Source organism: Oncorhynchus mykiss, chromosome 21, assembly GCF_057628025.1.
Source record: "Oncorhynchus mykiss isolate SJ-2025 chromosome 21, ASM5762802v1, whole genome shotgun sequence".
NCBI classification, from domain to species: domain Eukaryota; kingdom Metazoa; phylum Chordata; class Actinopteri; order Salmoniformes; family Salmonidae; genus Oncorhynchus; species Oncorhynchus mykiss.
In genome coordinates this window covers 34,241,948-34,260,881 of record NC_143042.1, presented here as the reverse complement: position 1 = coordinate 34,260,881, position 18,934 = coordinate 34,241,948, and the positions used below count along the sequence as shown (strand labels likewise).

Here is an 18,934-nt window from a genome sequence, read left to right as displayed (position 1 = left end):
CTGCAGTGATACGCCATCCTATCTGGTTTGCACTTAGTGGGACTATCATTTGTTTTTCAACGGGACAATTACCCAACACACCTCCAGGCGGTGTAAGGGCTATTTGACCGTGAAGGAATGTGATGGAGTGTTGCATCAGTTGACCTGGCCTCCACAATCACCCGACCGTAACCCATTTGAGATGGTAAGGGATGAGTTGGACCGCAGAGTGAAGGAAAAACAGCAAACAAGTGCTCAGCATATGTGGGAACTCCTTCAAGATTGTAGGTAAAGCATTCTAGGTGAAGCTGGTTGAGAGAATGCCAAGAATGTGCAAAGCTGTCATCAAGGCAAAGGGTGGCTACTTTGAAGATTCTAAAATATAAAATACATTTTAATCTGTTTAACACTTTTTTTGTCACTACATGATTCCAGGGTAGCCTAGTGGTTAGAGCGTTGGACTAGTAACCGGAAGGTTGCGAGTTCAAACCCCCGAGCTGACAAGGTACAAATCTGTCGTTCTGCCCCTGAACAGGCAGTTAACCCACTGTTCCCAGGCCGTCATTGAAAATAAGAATTTGTTCTTAACTGACTTGCCTGGTTAAATAAAGGTAAAATAAATAAATAAATATGTGCTATTTCATAGTTTTGATGTCTCCCAGAGATCATGATACTCTGTGGGAACGGCAGAGAGATCCGAGGCCATACTTAACCCAGGAGGCAGATGTTCAGGGGAAGGCTGCACCTCCTTTAGGCAGTGTGAATGGCAGAACGTGCTCCAACCCAGGATTGAACCTGTGGTCCACTCAATATCGGGATTTTGCTTCTGGAACCTAGAAAATCCCAAAACAACAGGGATGTGAGAGGACTCAATGAGAAGAAGCTGTATTGACTCACTGTGATTGCCAGATATCCGCAGAGTCATGGGAACTCTGCTGTGCGTCACTCTGCCAATGGAATGGCCGTCCAGTGCTCTGGCATCCATGGGAACGGAGAGGAGTTGAGTGGGAATACCTAGTTCTGATACCAGGGTAGCAGCCATGAAACTCTCATCAGCCCCATAGTCAATGAGTACCCGAAAAGATTTTGAATGATCTCCCCAGAGCAGAATAACAGCAAAAGGGGTACGGGTAATGGGAATTAGAGAATTCCCAGTCTGACTCACCAGTCTACTTGTACCTACTAAGGATTTAGGTCTCCTCACTGGACAGGAAGCAATGAAATGCCCTGCAGCACCGCAATACAGACCACTCTTGGAGTTTAGCCTAATTGAACGTTCCCTAGGCGATAATCTAGCACCTCCCAGTCGCATAGGTTCCGGTGTATCCGACTCACCCATCATCGATGATTCTCCAGCGAGCTCTAGTGGCTTCGGATCCTCTCTGAAAAACAGTCTTCAGACCTCCTCTCACTCCTGCGTTCCCTTAGGCGTCCATCAATTCTGATACATTTTGTTTACATTCTTCATAGTAACCACAATGTCAAAAATAATTGAACACACACAACATGAGCAGATTAACTTGGTTAAACAGTCAAAACATTTCTTTACTAAAGACAATCAGAAAGAATGTTGGTACTTATTTATTTTGATCCAAAGCCATGAATGAGTGTGTCTCTCAGCTTTATGCTGACAAACCCTCGATGGACTCTTTCATTCCGTTTCTTCTTCACATCAGCAAAGAAGGACTCCGTGTTTCAGAAACTCACTTCATATAGAGGGGCTATCAGTCTTTCACACTGTGGTAAATAAAGTCAGTTTGTTATATAGAATTATTTATTTCTGTTTTTAGAGGGAGAGAAACGAAAGCCCACAGTGCCTATTTTTTGAAAATCGTTAGTCCACATGTCAAGTGTAATTCCCCCATTATATTTTCCCAAGTTCTCTCTTAACTCCAGGATCATCAACAGTTTTTTGTTGTTGTTCCCTGATGCAGGACTCTAGTGCCAGAGAAGAGAGGCTCTCAGATTGAAAACAGCTCAATTCATTTACGAATAGATAGTCAATTTGTGCCACAGTTTAGACTACCGATAGATCAGGGTTCTAACTCCCCCTTGTGATAGTGTGGTGCAATTACAGAATGCCAACATCTACCACTAATGGTGGCGGCAGAAGCTCAAAACTTTTAAAGGAAGAACCATTGTACACAAACAACTAGTGTGCGGTTAAAATCGGCAAAAAACACACATTTCATTCCACAGGGCCGTGGGGAGAGACAGGGATGCAGCTTAAGCCCCACCCTCTTCAACATATATATCAACAAATTGGCAAGGGCACTAGAACAGTCTAAAGCACCCGGCCTCACTCTACTAGAATCTGAAGTCAAATGTCTACTGTTTTCTGATGACCTGGTGCTTCTGTCCCCAACCAAAGAGAGCATACAGCAGCACCTAGATCTTTTACAGATTATGTCAGACCTGGGCCCTGTCAGTAAATCTCAGTAAGACAAAAATAACTGTGTTCCAAAAAAGGTCCTGTTGCCAAGACCAAAAATACAAATTCCCTCTAGACATACCTTGGCCTAAACATCAGTGCTACAGGTAACTTCCACAAAGCTGTGAACGATCTGAGACAAGGCAAGAAGGGCCTTCTATGCCATCAAAAGGAACATACAATTCGACATACCAATTAGGATTTGGCTAAAAATACTTGAATAAGTTAAAGAAACCATTGCCCTTTATGGTTGTGAGGTCTGGGGTGCACTCACTAACCAATAATTCACAAAATGGGACCAACACCAAATTGAAACAATGCATGCTGAATTATGCAAAAAATATCCCCTGTGTAAAACGTAAAACACCAAATAATGCATGCAGAGCAGAATTAGGCCAATACCCGCTAATTATTATCAAAATCCAGAAAAGAGACGTTAAATTCTACAACCACCTAAAAGGAAGTGATTCTCAAACATTCCATAACAAAGCCATCACCTACAGAGAGATGAACCTGGAGAAGTCCCCGAAGCAAGCTGGTCCTGGGGCTCTGTTCACAAACACACCCCATAGAGCCCCAGAACAGCAACACAATTAGGCCCAAACAAATTACTTGACACATTGGAAAGAATGAACAAAAACAGAGCAAACTAGAAGGCTGTTTAGCCTTAAACAGAGAGCACACAGAGGCAGAATACCTGACCATATACTGACCCAAACTTAAGGAAAGCTTTTTACAGACTCAGTGTGCAAAGCCTTGCTATTGAGATAGGCCACTGTAGGTAGACCTGGCTTTCAAGAAATGACAGGCTATGTGCACACGGCCCACAAAATGAGGAAAATGTGGAAACTGAGCCGCACTTCCTAACCTCCCGCCAAATGTATGACCATATTAGAGACACATATTTCCCTCAGATTACACAGACCCACAATGAATTTGAAAACAAATCCAATTTTGATAAACTCCCATATCTATTGGGTGAAATACCACAGTGTGCCATCACAGTAGTAAGATTTGTGACCTGTTGCCACAAGAAAATGGCAACTAGTGAAGAACAAACACCATTGTAAACACAACCCATATTTATGTTGATTTATTTTCCCCTTTGTACTTTAATTATTTGCACATAATATGATATTTCAAATGTCTTTATTATTTTGGAACTTTTGTGAGTATAATGTTTACTGTTAGTTTGTATTTTTTATTTCACTTTTGTTTATTATCTACTTTACTTAACATATGTTTCCCATGCCAATAAAGCCCTTAAATTGAATTGAATTGAGAGAGAGAGAGAGAGAGAGAGCGAGAGATAGGGAGAGAGAGAGAGAATTTTGCTGTATATACAGTTTACCCCTTTTACTGTCAAAAAGGATTCATACCAAGTACCCATTTACCAAAATACTAATGCATTTTTTTGTGAAAGGCCATCTGAGATTTTAAAAGAGTCAACATACAATACTGTGGCTCCTCTGGTTAATGTGCAATCAGTCAGTTGAACCTTCCAACAAGAACCATGTAGCGAACCTGGGAGAGTTCAGTTTTTATCAAGACAACGGAATGTATTTTATAGTCTTACTCAGTAGAGTACTTTATAGGAAAGCTGCCTCACCATGGCCAGTTAAGTTACTGCAAGCATAATGCATACTCTATGTGTGCTATATCATAACACATACCTGTATACCATGTGTTTTATGCCTCCTGTCATCACGGCAGTAACATACTCTCTGAGCCAGATTTATGAAATGTTTGCTGTTGTGGGAATTTTGCACCTTTTATTTTTGCCCAGAAATATGAAGCTAACATAGTCTTCAAATGTTTGAATTGGATTGTTTTTGATTTGTAATCATCATCAATATGAATTCGTTTTTTTATTGTTTCACAATTATGTAGTTTGAAATTGTTATGAAATGGAAATGTATTTGTTTGATAGTTGGTCACACACACACACTTTCACATTCATTAAGAAATTATGACAAACAACAAGAATGGATTTTTAAATATTTTATTTTTTCCCAATATCGGACCAGAAACAATCAAATGATTTTGCATTTTTTGTGAATTCCAAGATCTTTATCACTTTCTCAAACTGTGTTATTCTTAAGACGTTTCAGAGAGGTTAAGTTTCCTTTTCTTTAAAAAATGGTACAATAAGTTGGTTGTTGCTTCTCTTTACCAGTAGAAAACATGTAGTGGTTCCAGAATACAGAAAAATGGGATAAAGGAGAAAGGGGAAAGTGGGCATCCCTGACTAGTGCTAAACGAGATAAACAAAACCAGGTCAAACATGCTAGTTTTCCTTAGCTTAGTTCTCACATACACACAGACAGTTATAACCCCGAGAGACAAACATTTCATACAACAAAGAACACAGAACTTACAATTCAACCACAACCCATTCTTTTTTTCACAGACAAAAACTTCCCCCCTGCTTTCGTGTCTTTTCTTACCCAGTGAAATTGATTTAGGAGTTGCCCTTTGGGTGTGTCACTTGACCATCTGACCGGGGATTTGAGAAAGAGATACAGAAAGCAAACAGGAAGAGACACAGCATGTGTTTACGACGAGATGATAGGAAACTGAATATTGGTGCCGGCTTTTGGCCACTGTTGGTTAAAGCCAAGGATGGCAAGCGATCATTTATTCGTCGTCGTCATCATCGTCATCATCATCATCGTCGTCATCATCGTCGTCATCATCGTCGTCATCATCGTCGTCGTCGTCATCATCGTCATCATCATCATCATCGTCATCATCCTCGTCGTCATCATCATCGTCGTCATCGTCGTCATCATCGTCATCATCATCGTCTGGATCGATCTTTCCAGACAGCACGTCCTCGATCCAGTCCTCAAGCTCATCAGCAGTGGGCATGTCCTCATCATCATCCATCTCCATCCACACACTATCAGCCTGAGAGGGAATACACAGTTTGAACACACACAAGATGGACACTAAATAGGCTAAAGGCAAACAGGCATTGAAGCTAACGAGAGACTGAAAATTGACCAGCAACAATCCCCAGGGAGCAAGGAGGAAAATGTACAGTTGAGTTTGATGAAACAGCATAATGAAATTACTGTACTAAAGACAGCAGAGCGACCAGGAAGGATGAGAATATTAGACTTACATCTTCTACATCCACGACACCGATCTGAGGAGAACCAAGGTCAATGCCGAATGTCTTCTCCCAGTAGGGCACAAGCTAAAGGAGAGAAGGAAATAAAGAGAAAAAGGCAAAGGAAATGCAGAATTTTGAAAATCATTTTCCTGCTATGTTTCGTAGGTCTTGCCACAATAAATTATATTCTAATCTACCCCCTTTCCTAAAAATTCCACCCCCAATAATTTATTGACAGGTTTGAAACCCTACCAGTCCTGTGACTCTCAATATCCAGTTCCTCCCTTGGCGATCCCACCCACAGTGATTGATTGACAGGCCAAACTATTAAGAATGTGGCCAGGATAACACATGACAATGTGCAAAGGAAATCAAGATGGAAGGAATAATATTGTTTTATCCAATAAGGACTTGAATTAGAACTTTGCACGTCATTTTGTACAGTTATCTGGTAGGGCATTGAACAAAAACATAGATTATGTTCACATAAAAATAATATTGCAAACGTATTATTAATTTATTTGCCCAGAATCCACAATAGAATAACGAATATTTTGGTTTAGGCTGGAGCAGGGGTCTCCAATTTCATACCCAATACATTTTTTGAGAGCTACTCATATTCAGCCTGCATATTTCAATAATTGTTTAGGCCTAATTTTAATGAATATGAATATAAACCAGTGGAGGCTGCTGAGGGGAGGACGGCTCATAATAATGGCTGGAACGGAGCGAATGGAATGGCATCAAACACATGGAAACCATGTTTTGTGTATTTGATACCATTCCACTTATACCGCTCCAGCCATTACCACGAGCCCGTCTTCTCCAATTTAGGTGCCACCAACCTCCTGTGATAGAAACAAAGAACGGCACGGCATACATAATCGAATTGCGTTTTGGTTCCTAAAACCACAAATCATTATACTGTCGCATACATTTTTGAAGATTGCGTTTTAAATGTCAAATTACCCAATAGATCATGATCATTTTTTGCTAAAAAAGTAGGTGTGCAAAAACATACTTTTGCACCCCTATTTTTAAAGTGGGTCTGCAGCTGCTCCGTTTACTCCATTGCCCAGGCACATAGGCATCCGATTTCTTCAGGTCTTACCAGGGGGAAATCGTCGGGGTCAATCCAGATGATGCTGAGGTCAGCGTTGTCAGTGTTCTCACGGGCCACCTCCTTTAGGATCTCCAGGAACTCATAACCATCTGGGGAAAAGTCAAAGGTCAGGTACTGCTGTTTTTTTTCCCCCTGCTACCTTTCTTCATTGAAAGACAATTCAATTCTCAACCTTTCAAACTATTTTCTAGCAATCCTTTTATGACCTAAAATAACGCACATGTAGCAGCCGTAGAATGACGCCTGAAAAACAGAAGTTCCCACTTCCGTTTTTTTTCAGCTTTACTTTCAACTAGTGCAATGTACATTACCAGGGTCATCCTCCTCAGCAAAGGCAACAATGTGCTCTCCATCTATGTCATCCTCCTGAAAGAAAGAAAGAAAGACAGACAGACAGACAGACAGAAAGAAAGAAAGAAAGAAAGAAAGAAAGAAAGAAAGAAAGAAAGAAAGAAAGAAAGAAAGAAAGAAAGGGATGAGACTCTGGCCTACTGTACATATCCATGAAAAGTAGGCTTACTGTATAGTTCCAGTTCAATAGTGAGTGAAGAAATCTTACCCAGGTCTCGTACATGCTGTGGGGCTCAAGCTTCCTCAGAGTGGGCCTGGAATGAGAATGACATCAGTCAATCAATCACATTTATTTATAAAGCCCTTTTTTACATCAGTTTTCACAAAGTACTTTTACAGTAACCCGGGCCTAGACCCTAAAGAGCAAGCAAGCAAAGGCAGAAGCAAGAGCACAGTGGCCAGGAAAAACAAGTAATGTAGTTTGAGACACATTTTGTCTACATGTGTGAAGTAAATCACCTCATAACCTACCATGGGACTTCCAACTTTGCATTGTAGGTCAGCTGTACTGTAGGGCCAAACTCACCTGTCGTGCTCCTCGATGTAGTCTACGAGCTCAGCCTCAGAGTAGGGCTGTCCTGGGATGGTCACTGGCTCCTCCATGAAGGGTTCATAGAAGTCAACCTCGTTCAGTTTCATCTTTAGCTTCTTGGCAATCTGGATGGGGACAAAGACCATTAGGCTGTAAATAATTTGTGTTTGAATTTTAAAAAGTTAAGTTACCTCACGGACGAAAGTTGTTTCTTGTGATGTAACTTCAATTGTAATGTAACTCCACTTAATTTATTGAGTTGACTTAACTTAAAACGTGAAGGCATTTTGGTAACTTATGTCTTCAATTTGAAAAAAACAAAAAATGATACAGTGTAAGAATGGTCCGTTTGCAATGGGATCAATGACAATTTTCCAGAATGGAGTTTAGAATATATAAGATTCTAATTCAGCCCTCTGTGGTTCCATACCTTGGCATCAAAGGTGGCGAAGAACTTGATGAAGGGGTGGAACTCCTCGGCAGCATCGTCATACTCAATGAAGTCTGTAAAAGAGAAAAACAACATTAACCTAATGTGAGAATCCCCTTGACATACTTGATAAGAGGAAATTGTCGTGTGGTTCACAAATACACTGTAGGTGTTGTGCCTAGCATCCCATTAGACTGATCCCAGATCTGTTTATGCCAATTGTGTGACAATGACCACAGGAGTTAGCAGGACAGCACAAACAGTTCTGTTACCAGGCTAGCTTTCCATATCCAAGCAACTTCAGTCATGATTTCTCGGGTCTTTCCTGCAGAGTTGATTGGCTGTACTTACGGGGGGATTTCTCACTCTTGAAGTAGCCGACCAGCTTGATGTCCTCATCGATGTTGTGGAAGCCCTTGAGCTCACGCTCATTATCAATGATCTCCACAGGGTCCTCAATCACCTGCAGAGTGGAAGCGACATGGGGAGAGAGAGAAGAGAGGTGAAGGAAGAGGGAGAGAAGAGGTGGAGAGAGAAGATTTACGCGAGGAGCGGATTAGAAGAGATTTGACACTGACAATGTATATAGTATTAGGCAATCATTTTTTTGCCTTCTTTGACAAATTAAACTCTTTTTCAAACAATATTTCTAAGTATTGATATTATTATGAAATGCCATTAGTAAATAGATTGTAATAATGCCTCATGTTCAGCACTGTCGTTACAATTTGGGGTTTACACAGAGTAAGAGCACCATAGTAAAGTTACAACCAAGTGACTGCAACCAAGATAAAGTAAAGTGACGACAACCAAATAACTATATAATGTTGTTATATTTACTCACATCATAGAGAAACTCCACCAGGGTGTCAGCGGCCAGCTCGCCATCGTACTCAATTATCTCATTATCGACAAAGATATAGATGCTCTCCACCTCATCCAGACCTGGGATATAAGAGAAGGACAGGTTAGGGACTTTCTTTAGGGGCTAGGGTTAAGGAAGTGATGGGGGCTCGGGGTGGAATGGGGCAGGTTAGAACCTCTGGGTAGGGGCTAGGTGTTACTGGACAGGTTAGGAAACTCTACTTAGGGGCTAGGGTTTAGCGGACAGGTTAGGAACTCTGGTTAGGGGCTGAAGTTTAGGGGGGGACAGGTAAGGATTTCTAGCTAGGAGGTCAGAAATTGGGGCTAGGGAAGCGATGGGGCAAGTTAGTTGGTAACTGCAAGCCATTCTTCTTGCAGAGGATTTGTTCATTGGATTTTGAATATGGGCTTGAAACCACACTTGGCCTTAATAAAATAGAGTGCAAAAATTCAGAGTAAACCTGCAATGTGGTTAACAACGTTATCTGTGATTGAATGAATTCCATCCAGACAATGTTGTTTATTGCCTGAACCAAGTTCTACCCCAGTAGGCTTTACCATTTACAGTTGCATGACTTGACCTCGCTTGTAAAACAATGTATTCTTTTTTTATACACAGTATAACCATCATGTGAATGCCTCCCTCTTGAAGTAGAATGCTTTTATTGTTTCTTTGCAGAGTGGTGACTGACCCTCTTTGACTTTTATATTCGCCCAGGGGCGTGGCAGTATGAGAAAAGGATAAGATGTATATGACAAAGAGACATAGGTTGTGTAGAGAAGCAGCCAGTTAGATCTCTGCTAGGTATGATCTCTGCTCGAGCCTTAGATCTCTGCTAGGGATGCTGGTGGCTGAATGATGTCCTGTGGGTGATACCGAGGTGTTTACTGTATGTGTCTGGTTTCTAGGGCCCTGAGTATTTCCTAACCACGTATCATGAACACCATTTTTCATGACTATAGCTATGGCTCAACTAGGGCCAAGAACATTCCTTGTCAGGAAAAACTTAGGGCCCATATAATATTAAAGTTTAAGCTGCAAATATACGTTAAACATTGCCTGTATTTTGGGCCCCAAGATACTGTAAATGCCATGCCTGTCTTTACTTCAGTCTATTCCAACGGGAGTGATACCACTCCTCAGGCAGAAGAGGGCAGGAAAGATCAGGATTCCATGCGAAGTCAGACCGAAGAGCTGGCGTTTTAATGATGAGGAAAAGGGGTCAAGAGATGAGTGCGGTCTTACCCAGCTTCTTGGCGACAGAGAGGTCCTTCTTCTCATCCACAAGGCCGAATCCAATGTCTTCGTCGTCGAGATCATCCAGAACCTGGGCTGCAAGCTGCAGAGAAGAGAGAGAAAGAAAGAGAGTGTAAGAGTCTGAGCAGTATCAGAGCCCGCCTCCTAACGTCTGTTTTCCGCTCCATTTCAAATAGATCACTAGCCCTGTTTGCGCACTGAACAATCCTGAATAGATGAATAGATCTGATAGTTATTAGCAATATCTTAGTAGCTCAACCTTGCCCTCTGATAGGCTAAGTGGAATCTTCGCCATATTGCTTATGCCTATCATATCATTTCAGATCTACACAAGTGCCTATAGGGGCATGGGGTTGATTTAGAACTGTGAGCCAACACAATCCCCCCCCCAACCCGCCTGTTCAGCTTGAAAGAGGTTCCTGTTGGCTAAACTTATACCTGTAGTCTATGTTTGAAGCTGTGCCGTGACCTCACTTAAGAATGGGGTGCTCAGCACTCCAGTCCAGCCCTAGACACATATGACCGCACTGCACTCCGCTTGCCTGAATGAAAAATATATTTCCCACATACTCTGTGTAAGGACCCCCCACTCCCACCCCCCATCCCATGGTATTTCTTCCTACTTTCAAGGCCTTTAAAAGCAACAGCTTTAGAGCGCTGCCTTGCACTTTCTAAATCTGTGTGAAACTGGACCCATTGACGGACAGCTAGCCCGGCCAACGAGAGGGCAGAGTAATGAAAAGGGGGGGCCGGTGGTATGGGACATAGTGTGAGTGTGTCGACGGGTAAAGACGTGGTCACGACAGGTGCAGTGGTCGGTGGAAGGAGAAGGGCTCAGGCTATGGGAAAGTAAACTCACATACTGTGGGGTTTTTGCCTACATACGCAAACTCACTAACACACGCACACACACACACTTGCACACACACGCATGCACGCACGCACACACACCCACAGAGACGCACAAATTTTGTTCTCTTCTTATCCACTAGGCGCCACCAATCTATGGCAATATGTGAAACACATTTCATCAGTAGAAAAAACATTGTACTCTTTAATTGCGGAATATGTGTCATTGAAAAGCAGCCAATATCCATAACAAATGTTTTGTTAATATGTCCAGCTCAGATAACACCAACTCAGGGAAACGGTCAGCTGGGCAATATTTACACCCTTTCGAGCCATGTCATGGTTCGGCACAAGCCTCTACTCCACCTCAGCCAAACCAGCCTCCCACAGCAACCCTGAATTTGGCAGCAAGATGGCCGCTAAACCTAGATGGCTGCTATCATGTGGCTTTGGTTAACAGTAAAGCCAATGGTACAAGTTCTGCTCTCTTGTCAAGCAATACCTTGCGGCTTGGATTGGGTGGGTGGGTGGGTGGGTGGGTGGGTAGGTAGGTGAATGGATGGATGGATGGATGGATGGATAGATGGATGGATGGACAAACAAACAAATGAAAGAACAAATTAATGAAGGGATGAAGGGGTTAGACCAGCTATAACCTATTTCATTTGTTTTGCTTATTTCTTTCTCAGCTGTGGTGAGTATAGGACATCTTTACTTGCAACATTACATTCATTACTGCAGTCCATTTGTGCACAATCTTAGTCTGCCTCCCAAATGGCAACCTATTCCCTATATCGTGCACTACTTTTGACCTGGGCCCTACGGCTCTGGTAAAATGTAGAGCAATAATTAGAGAATAGGGTGCCATTTGGGACACACACAGTCACAGAGCATTGGAAGAAAGCTGCTGGGGGGTTGCTGTAGGGCAGCAGCTTTCTAGAGGGGTGTTTTGAGGGCCTGAACATACCTGGTACGTCAGGGCGGCTGGACTGGTGAGTAACTGTAGAGAGAAGTCTTGCTTTAGCACAGGACATTCACATATAGGCTGCGATTCAATCAAAGGTGCATCCTTGACAAGCACACTGCACTTGACTTTAAAGGTAATTCACCCTTGAGCCAACTTCCGCAGAGTTACCGTGAATGCGATCTCCTCGAACGTCTGGAAGTTGCCTTTAGAAGGTGCATTGTCGACAATGGGTTTTTGATTGAATCCTGGCCATAGTCATTCACCTTCAGAGACTATATCAAGACCCTCATTCAACAGGACTGTAAAAAAAAAAAGACCTTAAACTAAGCATAACACCGAGCGCACGTGTCCCAATATCCAGACTAACATATTGTGCCTAGTCACAATAGTACTTTTCATAGTGTGATCTAATCTGGATACTAATCCACTACTATGCTTGTCAATTTAATTATGTCGTCATTCATTTTTGGAAGTTAGTATGGCAGTTGCACCCCCTTTTGCCGTCAGAATAGCCTCACTTCGTCAAGGCATGGATTCTACAAGGTGTCGAAAGCGATCCACAGGGATGCTGTCCCATGATGACTTCATTGCTTCCAACAATTGGGTCAAGTTGGCTGGATGTCCTTTGGGTGTTGGGACCATTCTTGATACACACGGGAAACTGTTGAGCATAAAAAAACCAGCAGCGTTGCAGTTCTTGACACACTCAAACCGCAGGGCATGGCATATACTACCATACCTCGTTCAAAGACACTTAAATCTTGCTCATTCACCCTCTGAATGGCACACAAGCATAATCCATGTCTCAATTCTCTCAAGGCTTAAAAATCATTATTTAACCTGCACCTCCCCTTCATCTACACTGATTGAAGTGGATTTAACAAGTGGCATCAATAAGGGATAATAGCTAGTTGGATTCAACTGGTCAATCTATGTCATGGAAAGAGCAAGTGTTCCTAATGTTTTGTACACTCGGTGTATATTAGGACATTTGGTCATGACATAACAGGATGGTATATACATTGCAGAATACTTCCACCATACAGGACTGTCAATAGTACACAGATATGCTGACAGGTCAAGACGCAAAGTACAGAATAATCCAACTTCAACAGACAACTGAGATTCAGAATGAGGGCAACTGCTCTTTCAACAACAGACTGAAAGATTATAGTTCAGGGCCCATATTCACAAAGTATTTGCCCTCCTAAGGACAAAGTGCACTTTTGATTGGTGGCGCTTAAAAAAAAAAGGAATTACTTTGTATAAAATGTTTAGTCTCTTATCCCTTGTAACTTTAAATGCAACAAATTGCTTGCCTCTTAAGGATCGGCCCCTTTTTAAAAAAAATTCACCTAAAATGACATACCCAAATCTAACTGCCTGTAGCTCAGGACCTGAAGCAAATATATGCATATTCTTGATACCATTTGAAAGGAAACACTTTGAAGTTTGTGGAAATTTTTAATTAATGTAGGAGAATATATCACATTAGATCTAGTAAAAGATAATACAAAGAAAAAAACAAGTTATTTTGTATTTATTTTTTGTACTATCATCTTTGAAATGCAAGAGAGAGGCCATAATGTATTATTCCAGCCCAGGCACAATTTAGATTTTGGCCACTAGATGGCAGCAGTGTATGTGCAATGTTTTAGACTGATCCAATGAACCATTGAAAATGTTGTCTCAAGACTGCCCAAATGTGCCTAATTGGTTTATTAATACATTTTGTGCACTCTCCTCGAACAATAGCATGGTATTCTTTCACTATAATAGATTCTGTAAATTGGTCAATGCAGTTAGATTAACAAGAATTTAAGCTTTCTGCCAATATCAGATATGTCTATGTCCTGGGAAATTTCCTTGTTACTTACAACCTCATGCTAATCCCATTAGCCTACATTGGCTCAACCATCCTGCCGGGGACCCACCGATCCTGTAGAGGTCATGAATCTTGAAAAAAGTCCCATCCCCCGCCCTTCTGTCACCGCGAACGCGCCAGTGCATTGCGTCCTGGTAGCATGCATGAGCTACCCACCGGCTCACAGCAGTGAGTTTGAAATAAATACCGCCAGTAGTAAGTTACTTTGCTAGCATGTGTGGACTCACAGTGAGGGAAAGGGGCAACTGCAGTTCTACTGCTTGTCATTAGCAGGACAAATTTAAATCAAGTGAAGACTAGCTTGTATTGACAGCATAGCTGTGCTAACTAGCTGATTTATCTAGCCCACATTAGCGATGATTAGCTGATATAGCCCACTCTAGTAGTGGTTCATGACACACTATATGACCAAAAGCATGTGGACACCTGCTCGTCGCACATCTAATTTCAAAATCATAGGCATTAATATTGAGTTGGTCCCCCCTTTGCTGCTGTAACAGCCTCCACTCTTCTGGGAAGACTTTCCACTATGTTTGAATATTGGTGTGGGGACTTGCTTCCATTCAGCCACAAGACCGTTAGTGAGGTCGGGAACCCATATTGGGCGATTAGGCTGGCTCGCAGTTGGCCTTCAAATTCATCCCAAAGGTGTTTGATGGGGTTGCGGTCAGGGCTCTGTGCAGGCCAGTCAAGTTCTTCCACACAAATCTCGACCATTTCTGTATGGACCTTGCTTTGTGCACAGGGCATTGTCATATTGAAACAGGAAAGGGCCTTCCCCAAACTGTTGCCTCAAAGTTGGAAGCACAGAATCATCTAGAAGGTCATTGTATGCTGTAGAGTTGAGATTTCCCTTCACTGGAACTAAGGGGCCTAGCCTGAACCATGAAAAACAGCCTCAGATCATTATTCCTCCTCTACCAAACTTTATAGTTGGCACTATGCATTCGGGCAGTTAGCGTTCTCCTGGCATCCGCCAAAGCCAGATTCATTCGTCGGACTGCCAGATGGTGATTCATCACTCCAGATAATGTGTTTCCACTGCTCCAATGGCGGCAAACTTTACACCATTCCAGCCGATGCTTGGCATTCCGCATGGTGATCTTAGGCTTGTGTGCGACTGCTCAGCCATGGAAACCCATTTCATAAAGCTCCCGACAAACAGTTCTTGTTGCGTCCAGAGGCAGTTGGGAAGTGAGTGTTGCAACCGAGGACAGACTATTTTTACGCACTACACGCTTCAGCCCCCTTTAATCTGTTTTTCTAGCTTGCTTAGTCTACGATGTGTGATGACTGTGTTTTTGCAGAAAATTAAGGCACCTGCCCCACTAAAGGTCTGCCCCCCCATACAGCCCCCTCCAACTTCTCCTCCTCCATCACAGGCTATCCATCCGATACCGCCAAGGCACTTCCATATTAGTCTGAGCAGGGGTATTTATAAGAGAGACTGAACTGAACTGCCGTTGCGGTGAGGAGCTGGGCAAGACAGTCCTACAGCTATATAAGGCCTTCTGGGGAGCACAGAGAGAGACCGGGGAAAACGTGAAGGGGGAGAGAGGGAAGGAGGGAGGAGAAGGGAGAGAAAGAGGGAGGGAGGGGAAGGAGACCGGAGAAAATGTTAAGCTTTGATACACATGGGAGGGGGAGGGACAGGAGGGAGGAGAAGGGAGGGAGAAGGACAGCTAATACATGACTAACATTCACTCTAGTCTGTCAGACTATCAATCATCTCCTCACAGAGAGATTAGTCTCACTTTCTGTTTCTCTCTGACTGCAGCTTATATCTAACTCATTGTGACCTCTCTCTTTAGCACTCTCTCTTTCTCTCTCAATATTTCTCTCTGTCTGTCTCACTCTCACACAATCTCTCTGTTTTTCTCTCCACCATGCTCTGCTGATGTATGTGCCAAGAGAAGGTGTGACTTCTTGGTTCCCTCTCTCACTGTCCAGCCACAGGTGAAGAAGTTCCTCCTAATCACAGATCTTGGATCAGATTACCCAACTTTCAATCATCCTTAAGCGGGTTGAAGAAGTGTCAGCCTCTGTATCAATGTTTAGAAGCAACCTCATTCATATTCTATGGTTGAATGAGGGACGGACTAAGTGCATGGAAAACACAGCTAGTATAGTAGATCCGTAATTTCCTGTAAATCATGCATTCATATGATGTTCATAGGCTAAAATAACTCATGGTTACAGAACAGCTGTAGCTCTATCAGGTCACTTCAACCTTGCTGTGTGGCAGTGCAGTAAAACTGTTCTGGGAGCTGTATAGTATCTTTACGCTGCCAGTGTGGTTGTAAGTGCACGTTGTTCGATGAGTCACCACACATTTGTGTGTGCTTCACCTGTGAGCCACTCACGGGGATAGTCTGTATGATGATGCTGTTACAATGTTGTTGTTATTTATTGACTGCGCCAGTATATAGAGTGGGAAAGGAGTGTGTGTGTGTGTGTGTGTGTGTTGGGAGGGAGGTTGTAGCTTGTGTGTGGGAATGGCTGAATGTGCATCCGTCCTTGTTTCTATGACTACTGTTGCAACGTTTCGCAGCTTTGTTCAAATTACAAACCCTCCTCATCATTCAAACGCAGAACCATCTGCACAGCTATAAGTAACATCCAATGTTTTTACCAAGATGTAGAATCTCCCATTTGGTCACCATGTCTGTTTTTTCACTCCATCTCAACCTGCTGTATTGTCAGAGCTTCTCTACTCAGCCTCAGTTCAACGTCACACCCCAAATATCACAAAGGCTTTTCACAATTCAATCTTTGTACCCTGAGACACAAAGAAATTCAGAGTGCTCTTCTCCCCATTTCCTGTAGTTCTATTGCATCCACTTCCAGCTATAGTGTCAATAATTAATGGACGTAACTGTAAAACACCAGTGTGTGTGTGTGTGTGTGTGTGTGTGTGTGTGTGCCTGTGTGCCTGTGTGTTTGTGTTTGTGTGTGACGATGTAGCTTTAACACACCAGGACGTCCCTACAGCCTACACCGACATGTTACAACAACACTGAGCAGGGTGGGCATTAAAGAGTTAAACAACAGATGTATGTATACACATTGCTACAGTCGCATACTCTAGGTGTGGCTAAAATAAATGCCCTAAAATAAACAAATGCCCTACATATATGTAATAAAAAAAGCTGTCTGGGTATAAAATATGTGATTTCTGAAACTTTTATTTCTGGTTGAAAGTGTTGCCCCTGTTCTTTGTAGGTGGTAGTGGGTCTTGATGATTGTAGCGGTCTTGGCCTAATTTAGGCTATTTTTGTATTAGTCCTATCTCATTCCACTGTGGAATTCAATCGAATTGAAAGTTACAAATGCACCTTTAATAGCCTATCGCACCAGTTTTGCATGATATTGAATGTCCATTCCATGTCATATCGGACTTCACACCAGCACATACTACAGTATCTCCTGGTGGATAGCTGAGGAGTGTGGAGGAGTTAAGCAGGTCTGTCTGTCACCGACTGTGAGTGACTCATGCTCCCTATACAGTTTGAACTCCATTGCAAATATGTCACACAAGGAACCAGCCAATGTTCTCATCGCATCGCACATCACTCTGCAGGCATCAGCTGCTGTTTAGACAAGCAGGATAAATCAATCGGAGAGATCAGTGAGGCTTTGTGGCAAAGACTGATCAGAAACGGTCCCTTCTCCTGGAGTACATCATTCTGGCTGTTTTACCTGGATGTCAGAAGTCAAATAATGCACAGAACTGGGTTCAACTTTACTACTTATAGCCGGGACCATGAGTTTTTCCAGACCACATGACTTGAACTGCCAAAACTCCAGGACCTACAATACTACTTAGAACTACAGCTCCTTTATTTACCAATCTGTACTGTTTATTGTGTATCACTCCAAACGTGCTCAACACAGGAGGTTGGTGGCACCTTAATTGGGGAGGATGGGCTCGTGGTAATGACTGGAGTGGAGTAGGCGGGAATAGTATCAGATACATCAACACACAGCGTTTCCATGTGTTGGATGTCAATTCCATTCACTTCGTTCCAGCCATTATCATGAGCTGTCCTCCCCTCAGCAGCCTCCACTGGTGCCCCAGATAGTTGACATATTAAGCCCAAGACGTTACCACATGATACGCCAAAGAACAGGTATTTATAATGTTTATACTCCAAAGTAACCACGACACCAACAAGTGACAACCCTTACAGCCTTTTCTACTTTGGCTCTCTCTCTCTAGTTCTAGCCCGAGGGGATAAAACAGGAAATGCAAACCGTGTGCTCGACAAAACTCAAAAATTTGAGTTTTAAACTTTAACCAGGCACTTCTTTTCCTCGTTTGCCTTTTCATGTGTGTGTGTATGCATGCGGAGATGGGCAAAATATACTTAAACATGTACCTTGTTAGAAATAGAAGACACTCTAGAGACTAGTGTATCAAACTAAAATGCAAATGACAGTTATGTTGAGGGATCAGAAATACTGCCCCTCTCTGCGTGCGTGTTGGCACATCTTTCCCTGACATTACCTCTCCTATGAATAAGATATGAAAATACATTCCAACATTCAGGAGGCCTACGGAGAGAGCAGAGGGTCATCTATTAATCATTAGGCACAACATGAAGCACAGGCTATTATAACACAACAGCAACGTTGTGTGTGTGTGTGTGTGTGTGTGTGTGTCTGTGCATGTGTGTGTGTGTGTCCTCTAGAATCTAGTCCTTACAGTACAAACACAATGGAGCAACAGTGTGTCACGTTGCCTGTCACTTGTGACTAAATCTGGGAACCACAACCTCAAGGAACCTGCACTGAGGTCAAATTCACCTCATGGAAGCACAACAATGAAAATGTCTTCCCTTTGAGACATTAAAGACATCGTAGGCTCTGAATGACAGAGAAGACAGTAGAAATCAACTAAAGCTCAGCAACCTAGTCGCCACCATCAACTGCACCATGTGTTAGTGGAGATGGCATGGTAGGTAGGTTAAATGTAGCTCCACACAGACAGAGAGAGAGCAGCCGGACGACCGGTTCTCTGGCTTCATCAGGGACTTTCTTGGCAAGGCTTTGGAGACTTGCTGACAAGTATAGTACAGAACCCCCATAACTGTCTGCTACAGCCAACGCTGCAGAATTTGTGTGTATGTGTGTCCAGAATCTGGGGA

General features: G+C 42.7%; 1 protein-coding gene across 2 annotated transcripts in view; it reads right to left on the bottom strand.

Annotated features, from left to right (window-relative positions):
* Nucleotides 1-4,396: 4,396 nt before the first annotated feature.
* LOC110500405 (calsequestrin-1) overlaps nt 4,397-18,934 on the bottom strand; it is a 30,474-nt gene continuing 15,936 nt past the window's right edge. Inside the window, exons 2-12 of one of the 2 annotated variants that reach the window (XM_021577764.3) lie at nt 11,903-11,935; nt 10,075-10,168; nt 8,809-8,909; nt 8,316-8,427; nt 7,965-8,038; nt 7,529-7,659; nt 7,211-7,256; nt 6,963-7,017; nt 6,640-6,740; nt 5,538-5,612; nt 4,397-5,320 (exon numbers count right to left, since the gene is read on the bottom strand). In XM_021577764.3, the coding sequence (XP_021433439.3) occupies nt 5,048-5,320; nt 5,538-5,612; nt 6,640-6,740; nt 6,963-7,017; nt 7,211-7,256; nt 7,529-7,659; nt 7,965-8,038; nt 8,316-8,427; nt 8,809-8,909; nt 10,075-10,168; nt 11,903-11,935 (1,095 nt within the window). In that variant the 3' untranslated portion in view covers nt 4,397-5,047. The remainder of the gene's footprint in view (nt 5,321-5,537; nt 5,613-6,639; nt 6,741-6,962; nt 7,018-7,210; nt 7,257-7,528; nt 7,660-7,964; nt 8,039-8,315; nt 8,428-8,808; nt 8,910-10,074; nt 10,169-11,902; nt 11,936-18,934) is intronic. The other variant, XM_021577765.3, reaches the window with a different exon arrangement.